Source organism: Physeter macrocephalus, chromosome 5 (assembly GCF_002837175.3).
Source record: "Physeter macrocephalus isolate SW-GA chromosome 5, ASM283717v5, whole genome shotgun sequence".
Classification (NCBI taxonomy): domain Eukaryota; kingdom Metazoa; phylum Chordata; class Mammalia; order Artiodactyla; family Physeteridae; genus Physeter; species Physeter macrocephalus.
This window is the reverse complement of record NC_041218.1, coordinates 51,063,938-51,086,184: the sequence shown is the minus strand read 5'-3', so window position 1 is coordinate 51,086,184 and position 22,247 is coordinate 51,063,938. Positions and strand designations below refer to the sequence as shown.

Below are 22,247 nucleotides of genomic sequence, written 5' to 3'. Positions count from 1 at the left end.
GACTACATAGAAATAAGACCAGGAAAAGATAAAACTGCTTTCAAAGAATGTTTTTGATTGTATTATTTCAGTGAAGGGTGGTGGGTGATAGTTTTGAGCTAAACCCACAGAATCAAGAATTCCTTTATTTTATTATCTGTTAACTTTTACCTTTTCAGAAGGTATCTGCTCTGGGATATAGAAGTGGAAATTTAGGTGTCAAATGCAACGATAATATAAGTAGTCTAGCCTTTAAAATGTACTAAATCAAAAAAAGACATTTCTTAAATCTCTCTTTTGTTTTGTTTTAGCAAAAAATGGGAAAGAAACAGAATGGAAAGAGTAAAAAAGTTGAAGAGGCAGAACCTGAAGAATTTGTGGTAGAAAAAGTACTGGACCGACGTGTAGTGAATGGGAAGGTGGAGTATTTCCTGAAGTGGAAGGGATTTACAGAGTAAGAAATCTCAGTGCTTTTATTATATGTTTAACTGCACTTAAATAACATGTAAAATTTGGTTTTAGTCTAAGATCTTTTTATCCATTTTCTGTAAGTTTCTTTAAATTTAAAAGCATCTTTAATCCAGGGTATCTTGTTTGAGGTATGTTTAAAAAGAGCCATGTCTTTTGCCTACAGTGGTAACCTAGCAGATTTGAGTCTAGTTGATTACCTTGGAGAGTCAAATTTATATAATATAGAGCACAGTTTGCTTTTTAATGTAGTTGGATACTGTACTACCTAGAATACCTAACCTACACGGTTTTCCTACAGAGGACAAAAAAATAGTGAAGCTATGTAAGGTATACTAGTGGGTCTTAAACAGAAGTGCTCATCATAATTCAGGTCCTACACTAGGTTTACTGTATCGTAATCTCTAAGAAGTAGAGTTTGGGCATCAACAGACCAAATTGTAACCAGAGGTTAAAAGCATCTTTCCTAGCATCTCTAAAATGATTAATTTCATTCTGTCTAGTTCTGTAAAGGCTTTCTGGGTCAGAGCACACAAAGTTAGCAATCTTGTAACTAGTGGTGTAGGGTGATCTTACTTTCACATTTGGTAATTGATATTCATTTTCTTTCCAGCCCTTCTGAAAAACACATGGAAATGGTCATCTCTGCCGTATATCAGGGATTGGCAGACTTTAGGAGTCAACATAGTAGATAATCTAGGCTTTGTGGGCTTCTGTCACAGCTATTCAACTCTGAGAATGTAGTACAAAAGCAGCAATAGGCAATACATTAAACAGATGAACATGGCTGTGTTCTAATAATGCTTTTGTTTATGGGCCCCAAAATTCAATTCCATATGACTTTTATTGTGACTTTTTTTTTTCCCAACCAGTTAACAATGTAAAAAACAGTCTTAGTTTGCCAGCCATACAAGAGGCTGGATTTGACTTGTGAGTTGCCAACCCTTGTTTTATATCACTTCCCAATTTGAGTACCCAGCAGAAATTGAAAATATTGTCTTACATTTGAGAGCGCCTCTGAATTGCTGTGTTTTAAAACACAGTATTGGAGGCTTCAACCCTAGGCACAATCTGTTAAAGTAATTTGAGGTGGAAACCAGGAATCCACCTTTTTTAAAGGCTCTTCCAGAGGAATTCTAAAGTGAGTTGTCCACATAACTTGGAAAAATATTGGTTCCAGTTATTCTGCTAGAGTCAGGTTCAGTTACCTTGGAGGTAATAACATTGCCCACTTAGTACGGACTGTGAAAGTAGACACAAAAGGAAGTATAAATTCCCTCAAAAGAATGTGAGGGGAGGGGGGAAATGATTAATATCTGCAGTACAGAGGACTTTTTGTCAGGTATGTATTAAATGGATTCGGATGATGGTGATGAACCATGTTTAATTGAATGAATTCTTTTTTTTTTTTAACTGAACACAGTGCAGACAATACTTGGGAACCCGAAGAAAATTTAGATTGTCCAGAGTTAATTGAAGCATTTCTTAATTCTCAAAAAGCTGGTAAAGAAAAAGATGGAACAAAAAGAAAATCTTTATCTGACAGTGAATCTGATGATAGCAAATCAAAGAAGAAAAGAGATGCTGTACGTATAAAACATTGGCCAGCAAACTGGCTTTTTGTAAAAGGATGACTTGACTTTTTAAATACTTTTCAAAACTCAAGTACTTTAAAAATATCATTAAAAGGCCTTTTTTAAATACTCAGTGTTTAATATTTGGGACAGAAAGGATAGGCATGGTTTACCCTACATTGTGTAAATGTCTAGTAAGTGCTTACACCACTTAAAATTGTGATAGTGTTATTTTGGATAGATTGATGAATTTGACTTCAGATCAGATGATTGCCCCTGATCTAGACCAGCTGTCTTAAGTAAAAACAATACAGTGAAAACAATCTACATAGCACATTTTGATGATAAATTATTAGTGAGTGGTAGTGACCAAAACTTTGGCACATGATCCTTGTATTGCCAAACAGTACTTTGATTTTGAAGTATATAATCTTGGATAATAATTTTTTAATTAATTTTTATTGGCATAAAATGAGATAATTGGTTCATTCACTGCATGTGTATTTTGAGCCAATCTTTGCTTCATTGATTTCTTTGTGGCTTTGAGCAAATTACATAAATCCTTGCTTCTACCCTCAACTTTAAAACATACTTGCCCTGCCTTTTGGCCTAACATGGCAATTTGGGAAAAGGTCTTGGGTCTGAATTATATCTAGGCTTGGGGACTAAGCATACAATACAGATTTATTGATAAGGACTTTGGATTTAAAATTTGATCATTTGAACTAGATGCTAAGTACTTCACAGTCCATTAACTTTTTTTTTTTTTGGCTGTGTTGGGGGTCTTTGTTGCTGCATGCGGGCTTTTCTCTAGTTGCGGCGAGTGGGGACTACTCTTCATTGCAGTGCGTGAGCTTCTCATTGCGGTGGCTTCTCTTGTTGCGGAGCATGGGCTCTAGGCGCGCGGGCTCAGTAGTTGTGGCGCATGGGCTTAGTTGCACCGAGGCATGTGGGATCTTCCTGGCCCGGGGCTCGAACCCGTGTCCCCTGCATCGGCAGGCGGATTCTTAACCACTGCACCACCAGGGAAGTCCCAGTCCATTAACTCTTAATGACAATTCTGTCAAGATCATAGGTATTACCCTCATTTTTTACAGAAGGGAAACAGGTGGGCTACAAATTTGGTTCTGAACACTTTAGCTGCCAAGGCAAAAAAGGTAACAATCTTAAGAATCAGTTGTACGTAAATTGGAAGTCAACCACATGCTCAACAGAAGCATTGTTTAATAACAATAGTTATCCTGTATTGAGCCCTCGTGATGTGCCAAGCAGTGTTCTAAATGATTTAATTTGCTTTTCATATACTTTAAAATTTCTATGAAACAGATAGTATTAATTGTATGTATTTTATAGAAAATGAACCTGAATCACAAAGAGGTTAACTTGCCCAAAGCCACACAGTAAGTGAACGTTAGAGTCATCATTATAACCTAGGCAGTCTGACTCCAGAGCTCGAGATAATGATGTAAAAAGTCTCATGGGGAGAAAGGATTTGTTAAGTAAGCACTTCTCTTTTTTGGTCTCAAGTCCCCTTTACACTCTAGAAAATTATCGAGGATCCCAAAAAAACTTGTTTATATGGTTTATAACTATCAGTACTAACTGCATTAGAAATTAAAGTAGAAACTTACACAGTTCTGTATATTCAATTAAGAATGACGAAGACTATTACATGTTATTCATAACTTTTCATGAAAAATAACTAAATGAGAAGAGTGGCATTTTACATTTTTGTAAATCTTGTCAGTGTCTGTCTTAACAAGGCATTAGTCCTGTATTCGATTTGCTGTGCTATGTTGTTTGATGGAGATATGCAAAGACAATCTAAAGTCACAGATAACATGAAAAGAGGAGATCTTGCAGATAAACAGATACTCCAGAAGGTCTCAGGCATCCCCGGGAGTCCCTCAGACTTTTGGTTTATACTAAGTATTTTATGAGGTTTACTGTAATTCAGATTGATTACAATACTGATTAGTCTCATTTTAAAGTTTTTATTATTTTGCTGTTTATAGTTTCTGTGTGCTTTAAAAATAACGTGGGTAGGGCTTCCTTGGTGGCGCAGTGGTTGAGAGTCCGCCTGCTGATGCAGGGGACATGGGTTCGTGCCCCGGTCCGGGAAGATCCCACATGCCGCAGGGCGGCTGGGCCTGTGAGCCATGGCCACTGAGCCTGCGCGTCCGGAGCCTGTGCTCTGCAACGGGAGACGCCACAAGGGTGAGAGGCCCACGTACCACAAAAAAAAAAAGTGGGTGATTTAGACGATTCCTAGAAGTAATTTGAAATACTGACTTTCAAGAATTTAGAATTACCAGGAAAAAAGAGATTGGGGTTTTCCTGCCTTTTGGTGTCTTTGAATGAAGAAAGTTTTGTCTGTTTTCTTGATTTATGATTCAGAATATTTTAGACATCCAGATTTGTTTTTTCTGCTTGTAAGTTTAATAGAAATTAATACGTGTTTTAGTACTAAATATGGGCTCTTGCTCTGGTCATTTGTTTCACCGTCAGAAGGTTTTTATTTAAAAGTTATATATCATGAAAACAAATTAGAAGTTAATATTGTTAGTTTGCTCTCTGAAAAAAATGTGTGGGAACATTTATGTAAATAATCATTTAACCTCTTTTAAACAGGCTGATAAACCAAGAGGTTTTGCCAGAGGTCTTGACCCAGAGCGAATAATTGGTGCCACAGACAGCAGTGGAGAATTAATGTTTCTCATGAAATGGTAAGTGTGTGGGTAATTTCTGTTATATTTTAAAGTAAGAATAGATAATGTTTTTTAAAAACTTGCGAATTTTTAAAAAACGTATCTACCTAGGTTTTATAAATAGTTGACCATCATTAGGTAGAGAGTAATTATCTGCTAAAAGGATGGTTCTAGTTACTTTGCTAAAGCAGTGAGTGGCAAACTGTGGCCTGTTTTGGAAAATTAAGTTTTATTTGAACACAGCCACAAGTAACCACATAACCCTGAAGCAATACCTTTTGATTGAGTTATGATCTTTAAGTGAATGGTTATCAGTTGACAAAAAACAGTTTAGACTTTTTAATTGAATATTTTTTTCTTCACAACAGGAAAGATTCAGATGAGGCGGACTTGGTGCTGGCAAAAGAGGCAAATATGAAGTGTCCTCAAATTGTAATTGCTTTTTATGAGGAGAGACTAACTTGGCATTTTTGGGGAAGCTGTTGGGGTGGGGGGGGGGTTGGGGGGGTTTTGTTTTTGTTTTTTTTGCATCTGTAGCACTGGTTACTTTGAACAAATAAAAGCTTTCTGTAGTTGCTTCCTTTAGCAGAAAAGAACATTTGATACCATGGTATATTATTTCCTCTGCATTAGAGAACAGCTTTTCTAAATGTTGGGGAAAATCTCCATAGTCATTACTCAGTCAGAATTTAGAATTTGCATTTAACTCATATATGCCTAAGGACCATTCTGGGTTTTCTGTATGTGTATACATAAAATACATATGTAAGTGGTTTGGGGGTTTTTTGGTTATTGTAAACACATTTACCAAAACAACAGCCTTTCACAACCATGGATGAGCCCATGTTTCTGGGATTCTATCATTTTGAGCAATATAAGAAATCACTCCAACTTAAATTGAAAATTTAAGTCTTAACCTTTCAAATTAAATAATTTTGTAATTAATGAGACAAACAATTTAAGTTGGATAATTTTTTAAAGCAGCCTATCAGAATCTGCATCCATATCTACCATCATATAAATGCAGTTTTATATGTAAAACCCCCCTGAAAGGAAAATTTTATCTGTCAACCCAAATGAAAAAAATAGAAAAATTCTGGTATGTTTTAATTAGCCAAGCAAGACTTAGTTAAATGGACATTTAAAGCTTCCTTTTGGCAAGCCATTCTTTTATAAGAAGTTGAAATCTGTGTGCTGTATTTATACTGAAAGACTGTGATACATGGAATGTGTCAGACTTGTTAATGGAAACCTAATCAGATGGTTAGAGATATGTTGGCAGTTTAGGATCTGCAGGAATAAATGAGTGAACAAAGTTTTCTAATCTAAACTTGACCTGCACGTTTTTTCAAACTTTACCCCAACCCATTCCTTACACGTAGGCTCAATCTTCTCAGTATTTTGGGTTACTGGTTCAGCAGAAGCCAGGAAAAACAATAACTTTGTAGTAATCAGAATGTTATTCAACTGTATATTGTTTACTTTATTGTAAATACTGGTGAACAGTGGTCAATAAATAGTTTTATATTCCTTTATGTGGTTAGACCTTTTTTTAATCTGATGACCTTTATAGTGGGAGTAGAAACACATTCACTGTATTAACTTCATATTTGTAAATAGTGTGATATCACTAAGGCATTAGAGTACCCGTTTTAGATCCTTTGAGTTTAGGAATTTCAAGTAGAATATGTATTAACACAAAAAGGTTTTCTTGTTAAAATGAGTTTCAGGGGACTTCCCTGGTGGCTCAGTGGTTAAGAATCCGCCTGCCAATGTAGGGGACACGGGTTTGGGCCCTGGTCCAGGAAGATCCCACATGCTGTGGAGCAAATAAGCCCATGTGCCACAACTACTGAGCCTGCACTGTAGAACCGGGAGCCACAACTACAGAGCCCATGCTCCTCAACAAGAGAAGCCACCGCAATGAGAAGCCCACACACTGCTACGAAGAGTAGCCCCTGCTTACCGCAACTAGAGAAAGCCCGTGTGCAGCAATGAAGACCCAACACAGCCAAAAATAAATACATTTATTTAAAAAAATAACTTTCAGGTGATGCAAGAGGAACTTGTTTCATTCAAGTGAAATTTTGATACTCAGACTCTAGTTTGTTGAAGCTGCCATCTAAAAAAAAACAGGTATTCTGATAGGACTGATCCTGTTGTGATATATTTCTACTAATTTCCAAAATCTATACAGAAAAAAGGAAATCATCTATACTAAGCTGTTTATCAGTCTTTTTGTAGACCTAGCACTGCTCTCAACAGTGGGTTCTTAAATGATATAGAACCTTTTGTTCAGATCAGAAATTGATGACTACCTTGAATTTTAGCTTAAGAGCATTTCTGGAAACTTGTCCATGGATTTTAATATCCCTTATGTTGTATCTGTTTCTTACTGGTGCTATAAAAAGTTGTCACAAACTTGAATGGCTTAAAACAACAAATTTATTATCTTATTTCTGGAGTCCAAAATACAAAGTCAAGGTATTGGGGCTTCCCTGGCAGTCCAGTGGTTGACTCCACACTTCCTCTGCGGGGAACGCAGGTTTGGTCCCTGGTCGGGGAACTAAGATCCCGTATGCCATGGGGAGTGACCTAAAAATTAAAAAAACAAAGTCAAGGTATTAGGGCTGGTTCCTGGAGGCCATCTATATTCCTTGGTTCCTGGCCCCTTCCATCTTCAAAACCAGTATAGCACAGTCTCTCAACAAGTTACTTCACCTCTGTACCTCAAGTTTCCTCATCTGTAAAACAGAGGTAAATCAAGATGAAATATAAGCATATGAGACAAAACAATGCCTTGTATATGGTAATAAAAATGTGTGTGATCTGTTTTTAGTAGGGACACTGTAGGCTGTTGTATGGAGGTTCCCCAACTTAATCAGTTGCTGGGTATGAACACTTAGGTTGGTTGTAGTTTTTTGCTGTTAGATTAATGTGGTGAACATTTCTTAGTGTCTTCAATTTCTTTCTCCAGTGGCATATAGTTTTCAGAGTACAGATCTTTCATCTCCTTGGTTAGATTTATTACTAGGTATTTTATTTTTTTGGCCATGCCACGGGGCATGTGGGATCTTAGTTCCAAGGATCTTAGATCAGGAATTGAACTGGTGCCCCTTGCGTTGCAAGCGCAGACTCTTAACCACTGGACTCCAGGGAAGCAAGGTGGTGAACATTCTTTTACATAATGTATAGTGAAACTTAAGTAGATATAGATGGATTTCCAGAAATTAATGAAGTCAGTCTTGTACTGGTGTACGACTCTTCCATCAGTAGTCATTACCCCATATCCTCAGTTGTACTGCAGATTAATAATACTAAGACTGATTTTATTGCCAGTTCAATGGCATCTTGTTTTAATTTGCATGTCTGTGATATTTTTGTTGAACATTCTTTTCATGCTTACTGTTTGCATTTCCTCATCTATAAATGAATTGCCAGTTTTACAAATTTTTTAATCTGTAGCAGTTCCTTATGTAATATTAATTTTCTGTGTTGCAAATATTTTCTGCCAATGTTTTTTGACATGATTTATGATAACCATTTTGTCATACCAAATTTTATGTGGTCAACCCTTGTCAGTCTTTATGTCTTCTGGATTTCATGTCTTGTTTGAAAATACCTCTCCCATTCTGAAGTTACATGGATAGTCTTAAAATTTCTTCTATTTTCATTTTCTTCATTTCATTTCATTTTTATAGTCAGGTCTTTAATCTGAGATTTTGTTGAATATTTTTGTGAAGGTTTCTGACTTTTGTTTCCCAAGATGGACATCAGTGCCTCTGAAGAAGTAGATGTGTAGGTAGCAGTTTCCCTAATCTCATGGATCAAAGATAATTATTATGCCACTACAAAAAGACTTGGCCAACATATAAAACTGAAGTTTTTCTTTTTCATAAAAGGCCTGAAATGTGTTTAAATACCTGGACAAATATTGGCATCGAGCAAAAGATAAAAATCTCTAACATGAAGCTGAATATGAATAGTATGTGTATTTGTATGTAACCTATATGATACATAGACCCTTTCATCTTTTGTTGAAAAAATGAATTTGTACCTTTGAGTATTCACTGATCAAGGAGAGCAATTTTAACAACTTAAAGTTCCAGTAGGTGATTTGGTATAATCAAGGAAATTGTAGGTGCCAATCTTCATAGCTTGATTCTTCTTACAGATGTAGTGTCTCCTCTAAATGTGTTGCACTATTCAGATACATGACAATCATCAGCATATCTGCTAATAGCAAATAAGGAGGGGGGATTTAGGGCTGTTGGGTTTTTTGGTGGGGTTTTATGTGTGTTTTTTGTTTTTTTGTTTTTGCGGTACGTGGGCCTTCCACTGTTGTGGCCTCTCCCGTTGGGGAGTGCAGGCTCCGGACGCGCAGGCTCAGCGGGCATGGCTCACGGGCCTAGCTGCTCCGCGGCATGTGGGATCTTCCCGGACCGGGGCACAAACCCGTGTCCCCTGCATCGGCAGGCGGACTCTCAACCACTGCGCCACCAGGGAAGCCCTATGTGTGTTTTAAGAATTTATATTACGTTAAAAGATTTCTGAAGGCAATCATGTCACCTGGAAAATACAAAAATATGAAACTTCATTTGGAATATTTATTTTCCCATTACAGCTCATGTTTTTACTGTAAAAGCAAACTATGAAAATCTCCATGATCACACATAAGAATTGTTTCATTCCTAGAATAAATAAAAGTTGAAGAATATTTTTTTATATTTTATCTCATTTAATCCTCAAAATAGCCTTCTGGAGTAGGCATGATTGACCCCATTTTACAGGTGAGGAAACTAGGGCACAAAAAGCCTGAAGAAGGTCAAGGTCAGTTGTATGAACTAGAGCATTAACTATGGGAATAAAGAAGAGGGGAGTGGTTTGAGGATAGGGTTTTGTCCATAGTAAGTCCCCAATATATGCTTGTAGAATAAAGTGGTTTTGGATATAAAATGAGGTGATGTGGAGGTCAGGAAGAAAGGGATCCAGAATGACTCCCAAGTTTTCATTTTTTCTGGAATGGATGAAAATGTGATTTAGTGAGAAAGGGAACCTAGGAGAAACCTTGAAGGGGAGGATATTAAAGTGGCTTTGGACATATGAGGTATTCCTTTGATTAGTATATTACTTAGTACGCTTACAACACATTACATAATTTGGCCAGAAGTAGGAGATACCCAACTCAAACCTGCTTTGATAAGGGAAATTACTGCTGGCCTAGAGACAAAATAACAGTGGTTCAGGACTTCCCTCGTAGCACAGTGGTTAAGAATCTCTGCCAATGCAGGGGACACGGGTTTGAGCGCTGGTCTGGGAAGATCCCACATGCCGCGGGGCAACTAAGCCCGTGCGCCACAACTACTGAAGCCCGCGTGCCTAGAGCCCATGCTTCACAACAAAAGAAGCCACTGCAACGAGAAGCCCACGCACTGCAACGAAGAGTAGCCCCCGCTCGACACAACTAGAGAAAGCCTGCACACAGCAATGAAGACACAATGCAGCCAAAAATAAATAAATAAATAAATAAATTTTAAAAATCATAATAACAGTGGTTCAGAGCATGGGCTCTGGAGTTTGACCCCATCCATGGGTTTGCATCCCAGCTCAGCTATTTATTGTAGTTACTTAACTTCCCTATGCCTCAATATTCGCATCTATAAAACTACGAGGATGATCTTGATGGTATGTATCTCATGGGATTTTCAAGGTTAAATAAAAAACACCCAGAGCTATATCTCCAGTACTTAATAAGGACCAGATAAATATTACCAATCTCCACTGTAAACCTCAGGATGACCGCAACCCTGGACTGTCACAACCCCAAGACTTGCCATCTCTGGTTATTGGCTCTCTTCTCTGGAACTCATCTCTGCAAATCAAAAACAGAAGTGAGTGCTGATAGCTCCCAGATCTCCAAATCTGCCTCTAAAGAAACGATGAGTTTTTCTTCCTCTGACGTCCAATTCAAAAATCCTTTAAGAGATCTGTTGGTCAGATGCCCTCCCTGGAACTATCAATTATAACCAAATGTGTGGAGAAATATAATTGGATCAATCACTGGAAGAGTGCTTTCCAGAAAAAAGGTGGATATTTTATATAAACAAAATGTTTAACTAATGCAAAGGATTTCAGCCAATTTGAAAACACCTTCTTAAAATACCCTCTGTCCTTGCCTTTTAGAAAACTTCTAATGTGAATATTTTCAGTGTCTTAGAACACCCTGGAACTTCCTACCAACTCTACTTTTCAAATGAAGGTTGAAATCTGCCCTTTTAAAGTATTGGGGGAAAAATTGACCTGAGAGAGTAGGACAAGAACATTGATATTTAAAACTGCTCTTGTAGCTCTATGAGTGCATAGAGAATTTTCACTTTTTTTTTTCCAGCTCTATTGAGAAGTACTTAACATACATTACTTGTTTAAGGCATACAGCATGATGGTTTGATTTACATATATTGTGAAATGATTACCACAATAGGTTCAGCTAAAATCCATCTTCTCATACAGACACAATAAAAAGAAAAGAAAGAAGAAAAAAATTTTTTCTCTTTGTGATGAGAATTTTTTAAGATTTATTCTCTTAGTAACTAACCTATATATCCTACAGCAGTGTTAGCTATAGCCATCATGTCGTATATTACATCCCTAGTACTTACTTATCTTATAACTGGAAGTTTGTACCTTTTGACTCCCTTCCTCCAATTCCCCCTCACCCACCCTCCACCTCTGGAAACCACAAGTCTGATTTCTTTTTCTATGAGTTTTTTGTTTTTGGGTTTTAAGATTCCACATTTATGTAAGATCATACAGTATTTGTCTTTCTCTATCTGACGTTTCACTTAGCATAATGCCTTCAAGGTCTATCCATATTGTTGCAAATGGTAGGACTTCCGCATTTTTTATGGCTAAATAATATTCCTGTGTGTGTGTGTACTGTAGATAGATATAGATACAGATATCACATATATATCACAACTTCTTTATCCATTCATCCATCAATGGACACAAATTCTTTCCATATCTTGGCTATTATAAATAATGCTGCTATGGGGATGCAGATTACTTTTTTAAATATTTTATTTTATTTTATTTTTTATTTTTTTTGGCTGCATTGGGTCTTCATTGTTGGGTGCAGGCTTTCTCTAGTTGCGGTGAGCGGGGGCTACTCTTCATTGTGGTGCCCGAGTTGCGGTGAGCGGGGGCTACTCTTCATTGTGATGCACGGGCTTCTCATTGTGGTGGCTTCTCTTGTTGCGGAGCATGGGCTCTAGGTGCAAGGGCTTCAGTAGTTGTGGCACACGGGCTTAGTTGCTCCACAGCATGTGGGATCTTCTCAGACCAGGGTTCAAACCCATGTCCCCTGCATTGGCAGGTGTATTCTTAACCACTGTGCCACCAGGGAAGTCCCCCAGATTACTTTTTGAGTTAGTGTAGTGTTTTTGTTTCCTTTGGATATATTCCCAGAAGTGGAATTGCTGGATCATATTGTAGTTCTATTTTTAATTTTTTGAGGATCCTTCATATTGTTTTCCATAGTGGCTGCACCTATTTACAATCCCACCAACAGTACACATGGGTTCTCTTTTCTCCACATCTACAACAGTATTTTTGTTATCTCTTGTCTTTTTGATTATAGCCATTCTAACAGGTGTGAGGTGATAGATCATTGTGGTTTTAATTTGCATTTCCCTAATGACTAGTGATGTTAAACATCTTTTCATGTACCTGTTGGTCTTTCATATATCTTCTTTGGAGAAGTGTCTATTCAGGTCCTTTGCCCAGTTTTTAATTGGGTTATTTGTGGGGTTTTGCTATTGAGTTCTATGAGTTCTTTATATATTTTGGATATTAACCCCTTATCAGATATATAGTTTGCAAATATTTTTATTCATTCCATAGGTTGTCTTTTCACTTTGTTGATGGTTTCTTTTGCTGTGCAGAAAGGTTTTAGTTTTAGGTAATCTCACTTATTTTTTATTTTGTTGCTTGTGCTTTAGATGTTAAATCCAAAAAATCACTACAAACACCATGTCAAGGAGCTTTACTCCTATGTCTTCTTCTAGTAGTTTTATGGTTTTAGGTATTACAGGATGGACTGGGAGTTTGGGATCAGCAGATGCACACTATTATATATAAAATGGATAAACAACAAGGTCCTACTGTATAGCCCAGTGAACTATATTCAATATCTTGTGATAAACCATAATGGAAAAGAATATGAGAAAGAACATATATATGTATAACTGAATCACTTTGCTGTACAACAGAAATTAATGCAACATTGTAAATCAACTATACTTCATATAAATTATACTTCAATAAATTTTAAAAAATATTAATCCCTCTCATTCATGAACACAGGATACCTTTCCATTTCTTTGTGTCTTCTTCCATTTCTTTCATCAGTGTCCTGTAGTTTTCAGGGTAGATATCTTTCACTTCCTTAGTTCAATTTATTCCTGGTATTTTATTGTTTTTGGTGCTATTGTAAATGGGATCAATTTCTTTCTTTTTCAGAAAATTCATTGTTAGTGTATAGAAATGCTACTGATTTTTGTACGTTAATTTTATATCCTGCAACTTTACTGAATTCATTGATTAAATTTTTTTGGTCGAGTCTTTAAGATTTTCTATACATGAAATCATGTCATCTGCAAATAGAGACAATTTTGGGCTTCCTTGGTGGCGCAGTGGTTAAGAATCCGCCTGCCAATGCAGGGGACACGGGTTCGAGCCCTGGTTCGGGAAGATCCCACATGCCGCGGAGCAACTAAGCCTGTGCGCCACAACTACTGAGCCTGCGCTCTAGAGCCTGCGAGCCACAACTTCTGAGCCCACGTGCCACAACTACTGAAGCCTGCGCACCTAGAGCCGGTGCTCCGCAACAAGAGAAGCCACCGCAATAAGAAGCCTGCGCACCGCAACGAAGAGTAGCCCCCACTCACCGCAACTAGAGAAAGCCCATGCTCAGCAACAAAGACCCAGTGCAGCCAAAAATAAATAAATAAAATAAATAAATTTATTTTTTTTAAAAAATAGAGACAATTTTACTTCTTCCTCTCTAATTCTGATACCTTTCATTTCCTTTTTCTTGCCTGATTGCTCTAACTAGGACTTCCAGTACTATGTTGAATAGGAGTGGTGAGAGTGAGCACCCTTGTGTTGTTCCTGATCTTAGAGAAAACTCTTTCCACCTTGCACCATTGAGTATGATGTTAGCTGTAGGCTTGTCATATATGACCTTTATTATGTTGAGATATGTTCCTTCTATGCCTAATTTGTTAAGAGTTTTTATCATGAATGAGTGTTGGATTTTTGTCAGATGTTTTTTCTGCATCAGTTGAGATGATCATATCATTGTTTTATTTCATTCCATTACTGTGATTGATCACATTAATTAATTTGCATATGTTGAACCATCCTTGCATCCCAGGGATAAATCCCACTTGATCATGGTAAATGATCCTTTTAATATACTGCTGAAGTCAGTTTGCTAGTATTTTATTGAGAATTTTTGTATCAATATTCATCAGGCATATTGGCCTCTAGTTTTCTTTTCTAATAGTGTTATAGTGTTCTTTTCTGATTTTGGTTATCAGGATAATGCTGGTCTCATAAAATGAGTTTGGGAGTGCTCCCTCCCCTTAGATTTTTTGGAAGAGTTTGAGAAGGATTGGTGTTAATTCTTCTTTGAATGGTTGGTAAAATTCACCAGTAAAGTCATCTGGTCCTGGGCTTTTCTTTGTTGAGAGATTTTTGATTACTGATTCAGTCTCCTTGCTAGTAATTGGTCTTTTCAGATTTTCTATTTCTTCCTGATTCAGTCTTGGCAGTCTTCCAGTTTTTTGGCATATAGTTGTTTATGGTAGCCTCTTATGATCCTTTGAATTTTTGTGTTATCACTTGTAATGTCTCCTTTTTCATTTATACTTTTGTTGACTTGGGTTCTTTCTCTTTTTCCCTTGGCTAGTCTAGCTAAGGGTTTGTCAATAATGTTTATCTTTTCCAAGAAACAACTCTTAGCTTAGTTAATCTTTTTTACTGTTTTTCTGTTCTCTATTTTATTTATTTCTGCTCTAATCTTTATAATTTCATTTCTTCTGCTAACTTTGGACTCAGTTTGTTCTTCTTTTTCTAGTTCTTTTTTTTTTTTTTTTTTTTGTGGTATGCGGGCCTCTCACTGTTGCGGCCTCTCCCCTTGCGTGGTTATAATTTCATTTCTTCTGCTAACTTTGGACTCAGTTTGTTCTTCTTTTTCTAGTTCTTTTTTTTTTTTTTTTTTTTGTGGTATGCGGGCCTCTCACTGTTGCGGCCTCTCCCGTTGCGGAGCACAGGCTCCTGACGCGCAGGCCCAGCGGCCATGGCTCAGGGGCCCAGCCGCTCCGCGGCATGTGGGATCCTCCCAGACCGGGGCGCGAACCCGGTTCCCCTGCTTCGGCAGGCAGACGTGCAACCACTGCGCCACCAGGGAAGCCCTTTCTAGTTCTTTAAGGTGTAGAGTTGGGTTGTTTATTTGGGATCTTTCTTCCTGCTTAATGTAGGCATTTATTGCTATGAACTTCCCTCTTAGAACTGCTTTTGCTTCAACACATTTTGTTCTGATGTGTTGTTTCCATTTCTCTTTGTCTCACACGTTTTATTTCCCCTTTAATTTCTTCTTTGATCCTTTGGTTGTTCAGAAGAGTGTTACTTAATTTCTATGTATTTTTGAATTTTCTAGTTTACCTCTTGTAGTTGATTTCTGGTTTTTTTGCTTGAAATGTCTTTTTGCACTCCCAGACTACATGTGTCTTTAAGGCTAAAGTGAGTCTCTTATAGGCAGCATATTGATGGGTCTTGTTTTTAAACATCAGCCATTCTCTTTTAATTGGAGAAGTTAATCCATTTATGTTTAAAGTAATTATTGATATGTAACGACTTACTACAGTCAGCCTTCTATATCCACAGGTTCCACAACCACAGATTCAACCAATGTGGATCAAAATTATTTGGAAAAAAGTTTTCCATAAAGTTTCAAAAAGCAAAACTTGACAGTGGAGTGCAACTACTGACATAGCATTTACATTGTGTTAAGTAATCTAGAGCTGATTTAAAGTATACAGGAGTATGTGTGTACGTTATATGCAAATACTATGCCAATTTTTAAAAGGGACTTAAGCATCTGCAGATTTTCATATCTGCAGTAGGTCCTGGTACCAATCCCCCATGATACTGAGGGACAACCTGTATTGCCATTTTATTAACTGATTTATCATCATTTTGTAGATCCACTGTTCTTTGTTTCTTATCCAGTTGTCTTTGTGCGTTTTGATTTCTTTTGGTATAAGTATGCTTTGACTTGTTTATTGTGCTCTTTTGGATAATTACTACAGGATTTTCCCTGTGGTTACCATGAGGCTTACATAAAACATCTTAAACTGATAGCATCCTATTTTAAACTGATAAATACTTAACTTCACTAGAATTCATAAGCTTTGCACTCTTACTTCTCCTTCCCCTCACATTTTAGGTTATTGCTGTTACAATTTACATGTCTTTTATATTGGGTATCTGAAGGACATCTTCTTTATCTCTGACTTTGGGCAATTTATTGATAATTACAATGTGTCTTGGTGTAGCCCTATACAGGTTCAACCTGCTTGTGGTTCTTTGGGCCTCATGGATCTGAATGTCCACTTCTTCCTAGGTTGGGGAAGTTTTCAGCCATTATTGCTTCAAATATACTTTCTGTCCCCTTCTCTTTCTCTTCTCCTTCTGGAATTCCTATAATGTGAATATTGTTTCTTCTATTGTGTTCCATAATCCCCATAGCCCTTTCTTCACTCTTTTTCATTATTTTTTCTTTCTGTTCCTCTGACTGGGTGATTTCTAATGTCCTATCCTCAAGGTCACTGATTCTTTCTTCTGCCTGATTGAGTCTGCTTTTGAAACTCTCTATTGAATTCTTCAGTTTAGTAATTGTATTTTTTAACTCTAGGACTTCTGTTTTTTTGTTTTCTGTTTTTGTTTGTTTTATAGTTGCTATTTCTTGGTTTACCTTCTTGTTTTGTTCATGCCTTGTTTTCCTAATTTTGTTGTCTGTATTTTCTTGTAGTTCACTAAACTTTCTTTTTTTTTAAGTTTTTAATTTTTATTATTTTTAAAATTTATTTATTTCATTTATTTATTTTTGGCTGTGTTGGGTCTTTGTTGCTGTGTGTGGGCTTTCTCTAGTTGCTGCGAGCAGGGGCTACTCTTCGTTGTGGTGCGCAGGCTTCTCATTGCAATGGCTTCTCTTGTTGAGGAGCACGGGCCCTAGGCACGCGGGCTTCAGTAGTTGTGGCACACAGGCTCAGTAGTTGTGGCCCACGAGCTCTAGAGCACAGGCTCAGTAGCTGTGGCGCAGGGGCTTCATTGCCCCGTGACATATGGGATCTTCCTGGATAAGGGCTCAAACCCGTGTCTCCTGCATTGGCAGGCGGATTCTTAACTACTGTGCCACCAGGGAAGCCCCCACTAAACATTCTTAAGAGGATTATTCTGAATTATTTGTCGTACAGTTCATAGATCGTCATTTCTTCAGGGTCAGTTATTGGAGTTTCATTAGATTTCTTTGGAGGTGTCCTATTTACCTAATTTTTCATGATCAGCCTCCTCTTTTAGACTTTACCAGTTTGCTCTGGCAGAGACTGTTCTACACCAGTCAGCTCAGTATGGGTTTCTGGGTACGCCTGCTGGTAATGTCCTTCAGCAGGTGGGACCTGCTATTATGGTCTGTTTTGGGGCAAGGCAACTGTTCAAGCTCTGAGGATGGGGGTGGGGTGTCTCTGGTGAGAACAGTTGAATAGGACTGCTGGCTTGGTTCCATACCCAAGAGATGCTGCAGTATGAGCTCTGTGGCTGCCTGGATTCTCTGGTCAGGCTGACTACATGGTTGGGACTGGGCACTATATTCAGTAGTAGATGGGCTATGAATTAGCTTCCTTGCCCTTGCAGGGCAACAGGATAGGGTCCAGCTCATTGTTTGGGGACCTCAATCAGGCCAAAGTGTGCACTGAATTCCCTGGTTGGGTGAGGCCACTGGTTTTGTTCTGCAGACAAGGGAAGCCATAGGCTGTGCTTTCTGTTCAAGTACCACAGTACACAGGGCTGCTGAATGGCCTATGCAGCTAACTGTGTTAGGTTCCCTGGTCAAACAGGCTGAAGGCTGTATTCAGCAATGAGTGGGGCTGTGAATTAGATTCCCTGCCCAGTGCAACAGGAGAAGTAGCTCTAAAGCTGAGGAAGAGTTTTGTCTGTTGTCTTAACTTAAGCCAACCCAAATCCCAAGTTCCCTGGCAGAACAAGGCCACTGGCTTTACTTTGCAAACTATCTGTGCTGCCTGCCCTTCTCTGGGCTCAAGCACTGCTGGGCCACACAGCTTCCAGGAGTTGTCACCAGCCCTTCTGGTCAGGGGGCCAGAAGATACTCTCCACAGCGAGTGGGACTATGTCTCAGCTTCCTTTCCTGGGTGTGAAGGGGAGGGGTTGCTCCAGGCTATTCTCAATTTCCCAAACCAGCTCTCTGGTTGGACGGAGCCAGGAGCTACCCTTAGCCTTGGCTATGGATTAATCTCCCTGCCTACTCATAGCATGGGAACCCTCCCTGTACTGGCTTTTGCTCTGGAGGCAATTGACTGTGCTCCCCCACCTCTCAGCGCCAACAGCACTGGGACACAGTTTCCAGGAATTGTCACCAGCCTCTCTGGTCAGATGCAGCTGGAAGACTCTCTTCACAGTGCATGAGGCTCTTTGCCTGGGCATGGGCAAACCAGGTTCTATGGCCAGCAAAACTCCTCATGTGAGGATCCAAATCAGGCAGAGCTGCACCCTGCTGAGTTCCCTGGTCAGAGTGCACCCTAGACTTGGTTCTGCATATGAGCAAAACTGCTGGTTGGGATTACTACTTGGGCACTGCAGGTTTGAACTTGGTCTGCCAAGATCTGTGCACTGGTTATTGCAAGCCCTTCCCTCTTCTCCATCACAGATTCCCAGTGGTTGAGTCTCACATTTGTTGAGCACCCCTCGTGGAGTGAATCAGAGTTGGGGTTCCCACAAAGCAACCCAAGGCTAGAGGAGTTAGCTCCCTCCACTAGCTCCCTGGGTTCTTTTTTTCCACTGCAGGAACTAGAGGTTCAAGGGAGACCTCTCAGCATGGCCCTCTGGTGCAGGGGCCTCACTCTTATGTTCTAGGATTCTCTCAGTGATGTCTTGTTCTTGAATAGTTGTTAGTCGTTCTTCTCGTGAAGGGGACCAAAGTCAGGAATGACCTATTCTGCCATCTTGGTGATGTCATTCCTCACTTTTAAAAAATAAAACCATACATTCAACCTTTTATCTTTATTCAGAAGTCCTGCATTTTACCTTCTTAAAGGAGAAAATAATGACACTGAAACTAATATTAAGTGACCTTGCATAGCAACCTTTTTCATTATCGTGATATTTCAGTGTGACTATACAGATCAAGCTCATTGGTATCCACCAACTCCTACCTACCTCTTCCCCTGATGCCTTTATTGGATACTGATAGCACCCTAAAACAATGTCCTGAAGTGGTTGTTGTATAAGTTAAGCTTATATTTTTAGAGCTCCAAGGTCACTTTTAGTATCTCAAAGCTCTTAGCCATTCTTTTGAGCAGTAGGAGAGAATCAAGTGGGAAGAGAAACTAGGGGCAGATATCCAGGGGAAAAATCTAGGTGAGAATGGGCATGGAGAAATTTGAGAATGAGATTAGTAAGCCAAAGAAGATTCATATTACATTCAGGATCCAGGCTAGCACTTAACAAGGCTTTTTCGCTATTTCAGAAACTGAATACCTTTGGAGAGATCCCAAGGTGGACTTACTTTAAAGTGAATTCATCTTTCTAGCAAATAGTGTCACAATGAGGCTCCTATTATACCTTCTCACTCCTATGGTCTCTTTATTTAGCTTTCATGGATATCTGATTCCTCTGCACCAGGAAAACTTTCGGAGTACTAGAATCTTATCTCTGATGTGCTGAAAGGGATAAGTGTTTGTAAATTTTGCAGAGCGAATGCTGTAGCTTTCTTGCAGTTTGCTATACAGAGTGGCAACACAATGAAAAACTCAGTTTTACTCTGAAATCTCAGTCGTTCTCCAGAGAAAGCCACTCTCAGCAACCTTCTAGCACCAGAACATTACACCTAAGAGGAGAGGATTCTTAAATTACACTTCTCTCATATTATCATAGATAAATAGAATATTGATCTCTCTACAGGTGGGGGTTATGCAACCGAGGGCAGAGGAGGACTCTGAACTTTTACTTTCTCCCTTCGAGAATGTAAGTGCTATGGGAGCAAGTACTTGTTTTTTTTTCACTGTAGTTTGCCTAGTACCTACAAGAGGGCCTGGCATCAATTTGAGGAAGGGAGTGATGGAGAGAGAGAGGGCCCTGGATTTAAATTTGGGCTTGTAATATAGTGTTTACCATTCAAAAACTCAAAATGGATCTGCCAAAAGAGTAAACCCCTAAACCAGGTGTGGAGAAAAGGAAACCCTCCTACACTGTTGGTGGGAATGTAAGTTGGTGCAACCAGTATGGAAAACAGTATGGAGGTTCCTCAGAAAACTGAAAATAGAACTACCATATGATCCAGCAATCTGGCATATACCCAGACAAAATTATAATTCAAAAAGATACATACACCCCTATGTTCATAGCAGCACTATTCACAATAGCCAAGACATGGAAGCAACCTAAATGTCCATTGACGGATGAACGGATAAAGAAGATGCAGTACATATATACAACGGAATACTACTCAGCCATAAAAAATAATGAAATAATGTCATTTGCAGCAGCACGGATGCAACTAGAGATTACCATACTAAGTGAAGTAAGTCAGAAAGAGAAAGACAAATACCATACGATATCACTTATATATGGAATCTAAAATATGGCACAAATGAACCTATCTATGAAACAGAAACAGACTCACAGACGTAGAGAACAGACTTGTGGTTGCCAAGTGGGAGGCAGGGGAGGAAGAGGGATGGACTGGGAGTTTGGGTTAGGAGATGCAAACTATTACATTTAGAATGGATAAACCACAAGGTCCTACTGTATAGCATAGGGAACTATACCCACTCTCCTGGAATAATGGAAAAGAATATAAAAAAAGAATGTATATATGTGTATAACTGAGTCACTTTGCTATTCACAATAGCCAAGACATGGAAGCAACCTAAATGTCCATTGACGGATGAACGGATAAAGAAGATGCAGTACATATATACAACGGAATACTACTCAGCCATAAAAAATAATGAAATAATGTCATTTGCAGCAGCACGGATGCAACTAGAGATTACCATACTAAGTGAAGTAAGTCAGAAAGAGAAAGACAAATACCATACGATATCACTTATATATGGAATCTAAAATATGGCACAAATGAACCTATCTATGAAACAGAAACAGACTCACAGACGTAGAGAACAGACTTGTGGTTGCCAAGTGGGAGGCAGGGGAGGAAGAGGGATGGACTGGGAGTTTGGGTTAGGAGATGCAAACTATTACATTTAGAATGGATAAACCACAAGGTCCTACTGTATAGCATAGGGAACTGGATAAACCACAAGGTCCTACTGTATAGCATAGGGAACTATACCCAATCTCCTGGAATAATGGAAAAGAATATAAAAAAAGAATGTATATATGTGTATAACTGAGTCACTTTGCTGTACAGCAAAAATTAGCACAACATTGTGAATTAACTATACTTCAGTAAAAAAATTTAATTTAATTTTAAAAAGGCAGTGGTTAAGAATCCATCTGCCAATGCAGGAGACACAGGTTCGAGCCCTGCTTTGGGAAGATCCCACACGCCACGGAGCAACTAAGCCCGTGCACCACAACTTCTGACCCCACGCTCTAGAGCCCGCGAGCCACAACTCCTGAAGCCCATGCGCCACAACTACTGAGCCTGCGTGTCTAGAGCCCGTGCTCCTCAACAGGAGAAGCCACCGCAATGAGAAGCCCGCGCACCGCAACGAAAAGTAGCCCCCGCTCACCGCAACTAGAGAAAGCCGCGCGTAGCGACGAACACCCAACACAGCCAAAAATAAATAAATTTTTAAAGGGCAAAAAAAAAGTAAATCCCTAAAATAGAGCAAGCTCAGTATACGGACCTCATATTAAGGCTGGAAAGGGCAAAATTATACATTTTAAAATTTAAAGTGCTGTAGTTTGGGTGAGTCAAGTGCCTGAATTAATAAAATACATCTGGGAATGTTCACTCTTTTTTTTTCAGAATCATGAAGCCTACTTTAACTTACCCCCACGTAATTTGTAATGGCCTCCCTTGTGCTTATCAGAGTTTTTAAACTGTTGATAATTTCTCCTTCTATTACTTCTCATTTGTCTAACTAAAGCGTATTTGTCTTCAGTAGCAAATATGCATTCCCCATTCAGCATATATATTCCAATAAAAGTGGACTCAAATCGTCCTATTTTTCTTTCTTTTTTTTTTTTT

General features: G+C 38.7%; 1 protein-coding gene across 1 annotated transcript in view; it reads left to right on the top strand.

Annotated features, from left to right (window-relative positions):
- Positions 1-22,247, top strand: part of CBX3 (chromobox 3) — a 53,737-nt gene that overhangs the window by 4,215 nt on the left and 27,275 nt on the right. Inside the window, exons 3-6 of the mRNA XM_007121591.4 lie at positions 291-433; positions 1,871-2,033; positions 4,653-4,747; positions 5,098-5,216. Of these exons, the coding sequence (XP_007121653.2) occupies positions 291-433; positions 1,871-2,033; positions 4,653-4,747; positions 5,098-5,216 (520 nt within the window). The remainder of the gene's footprint in view (positions 1-290; positions 434-1,870; positions 2,034-4,652; positions 4,748-5,097; positions 5,217-22,247) is intronic.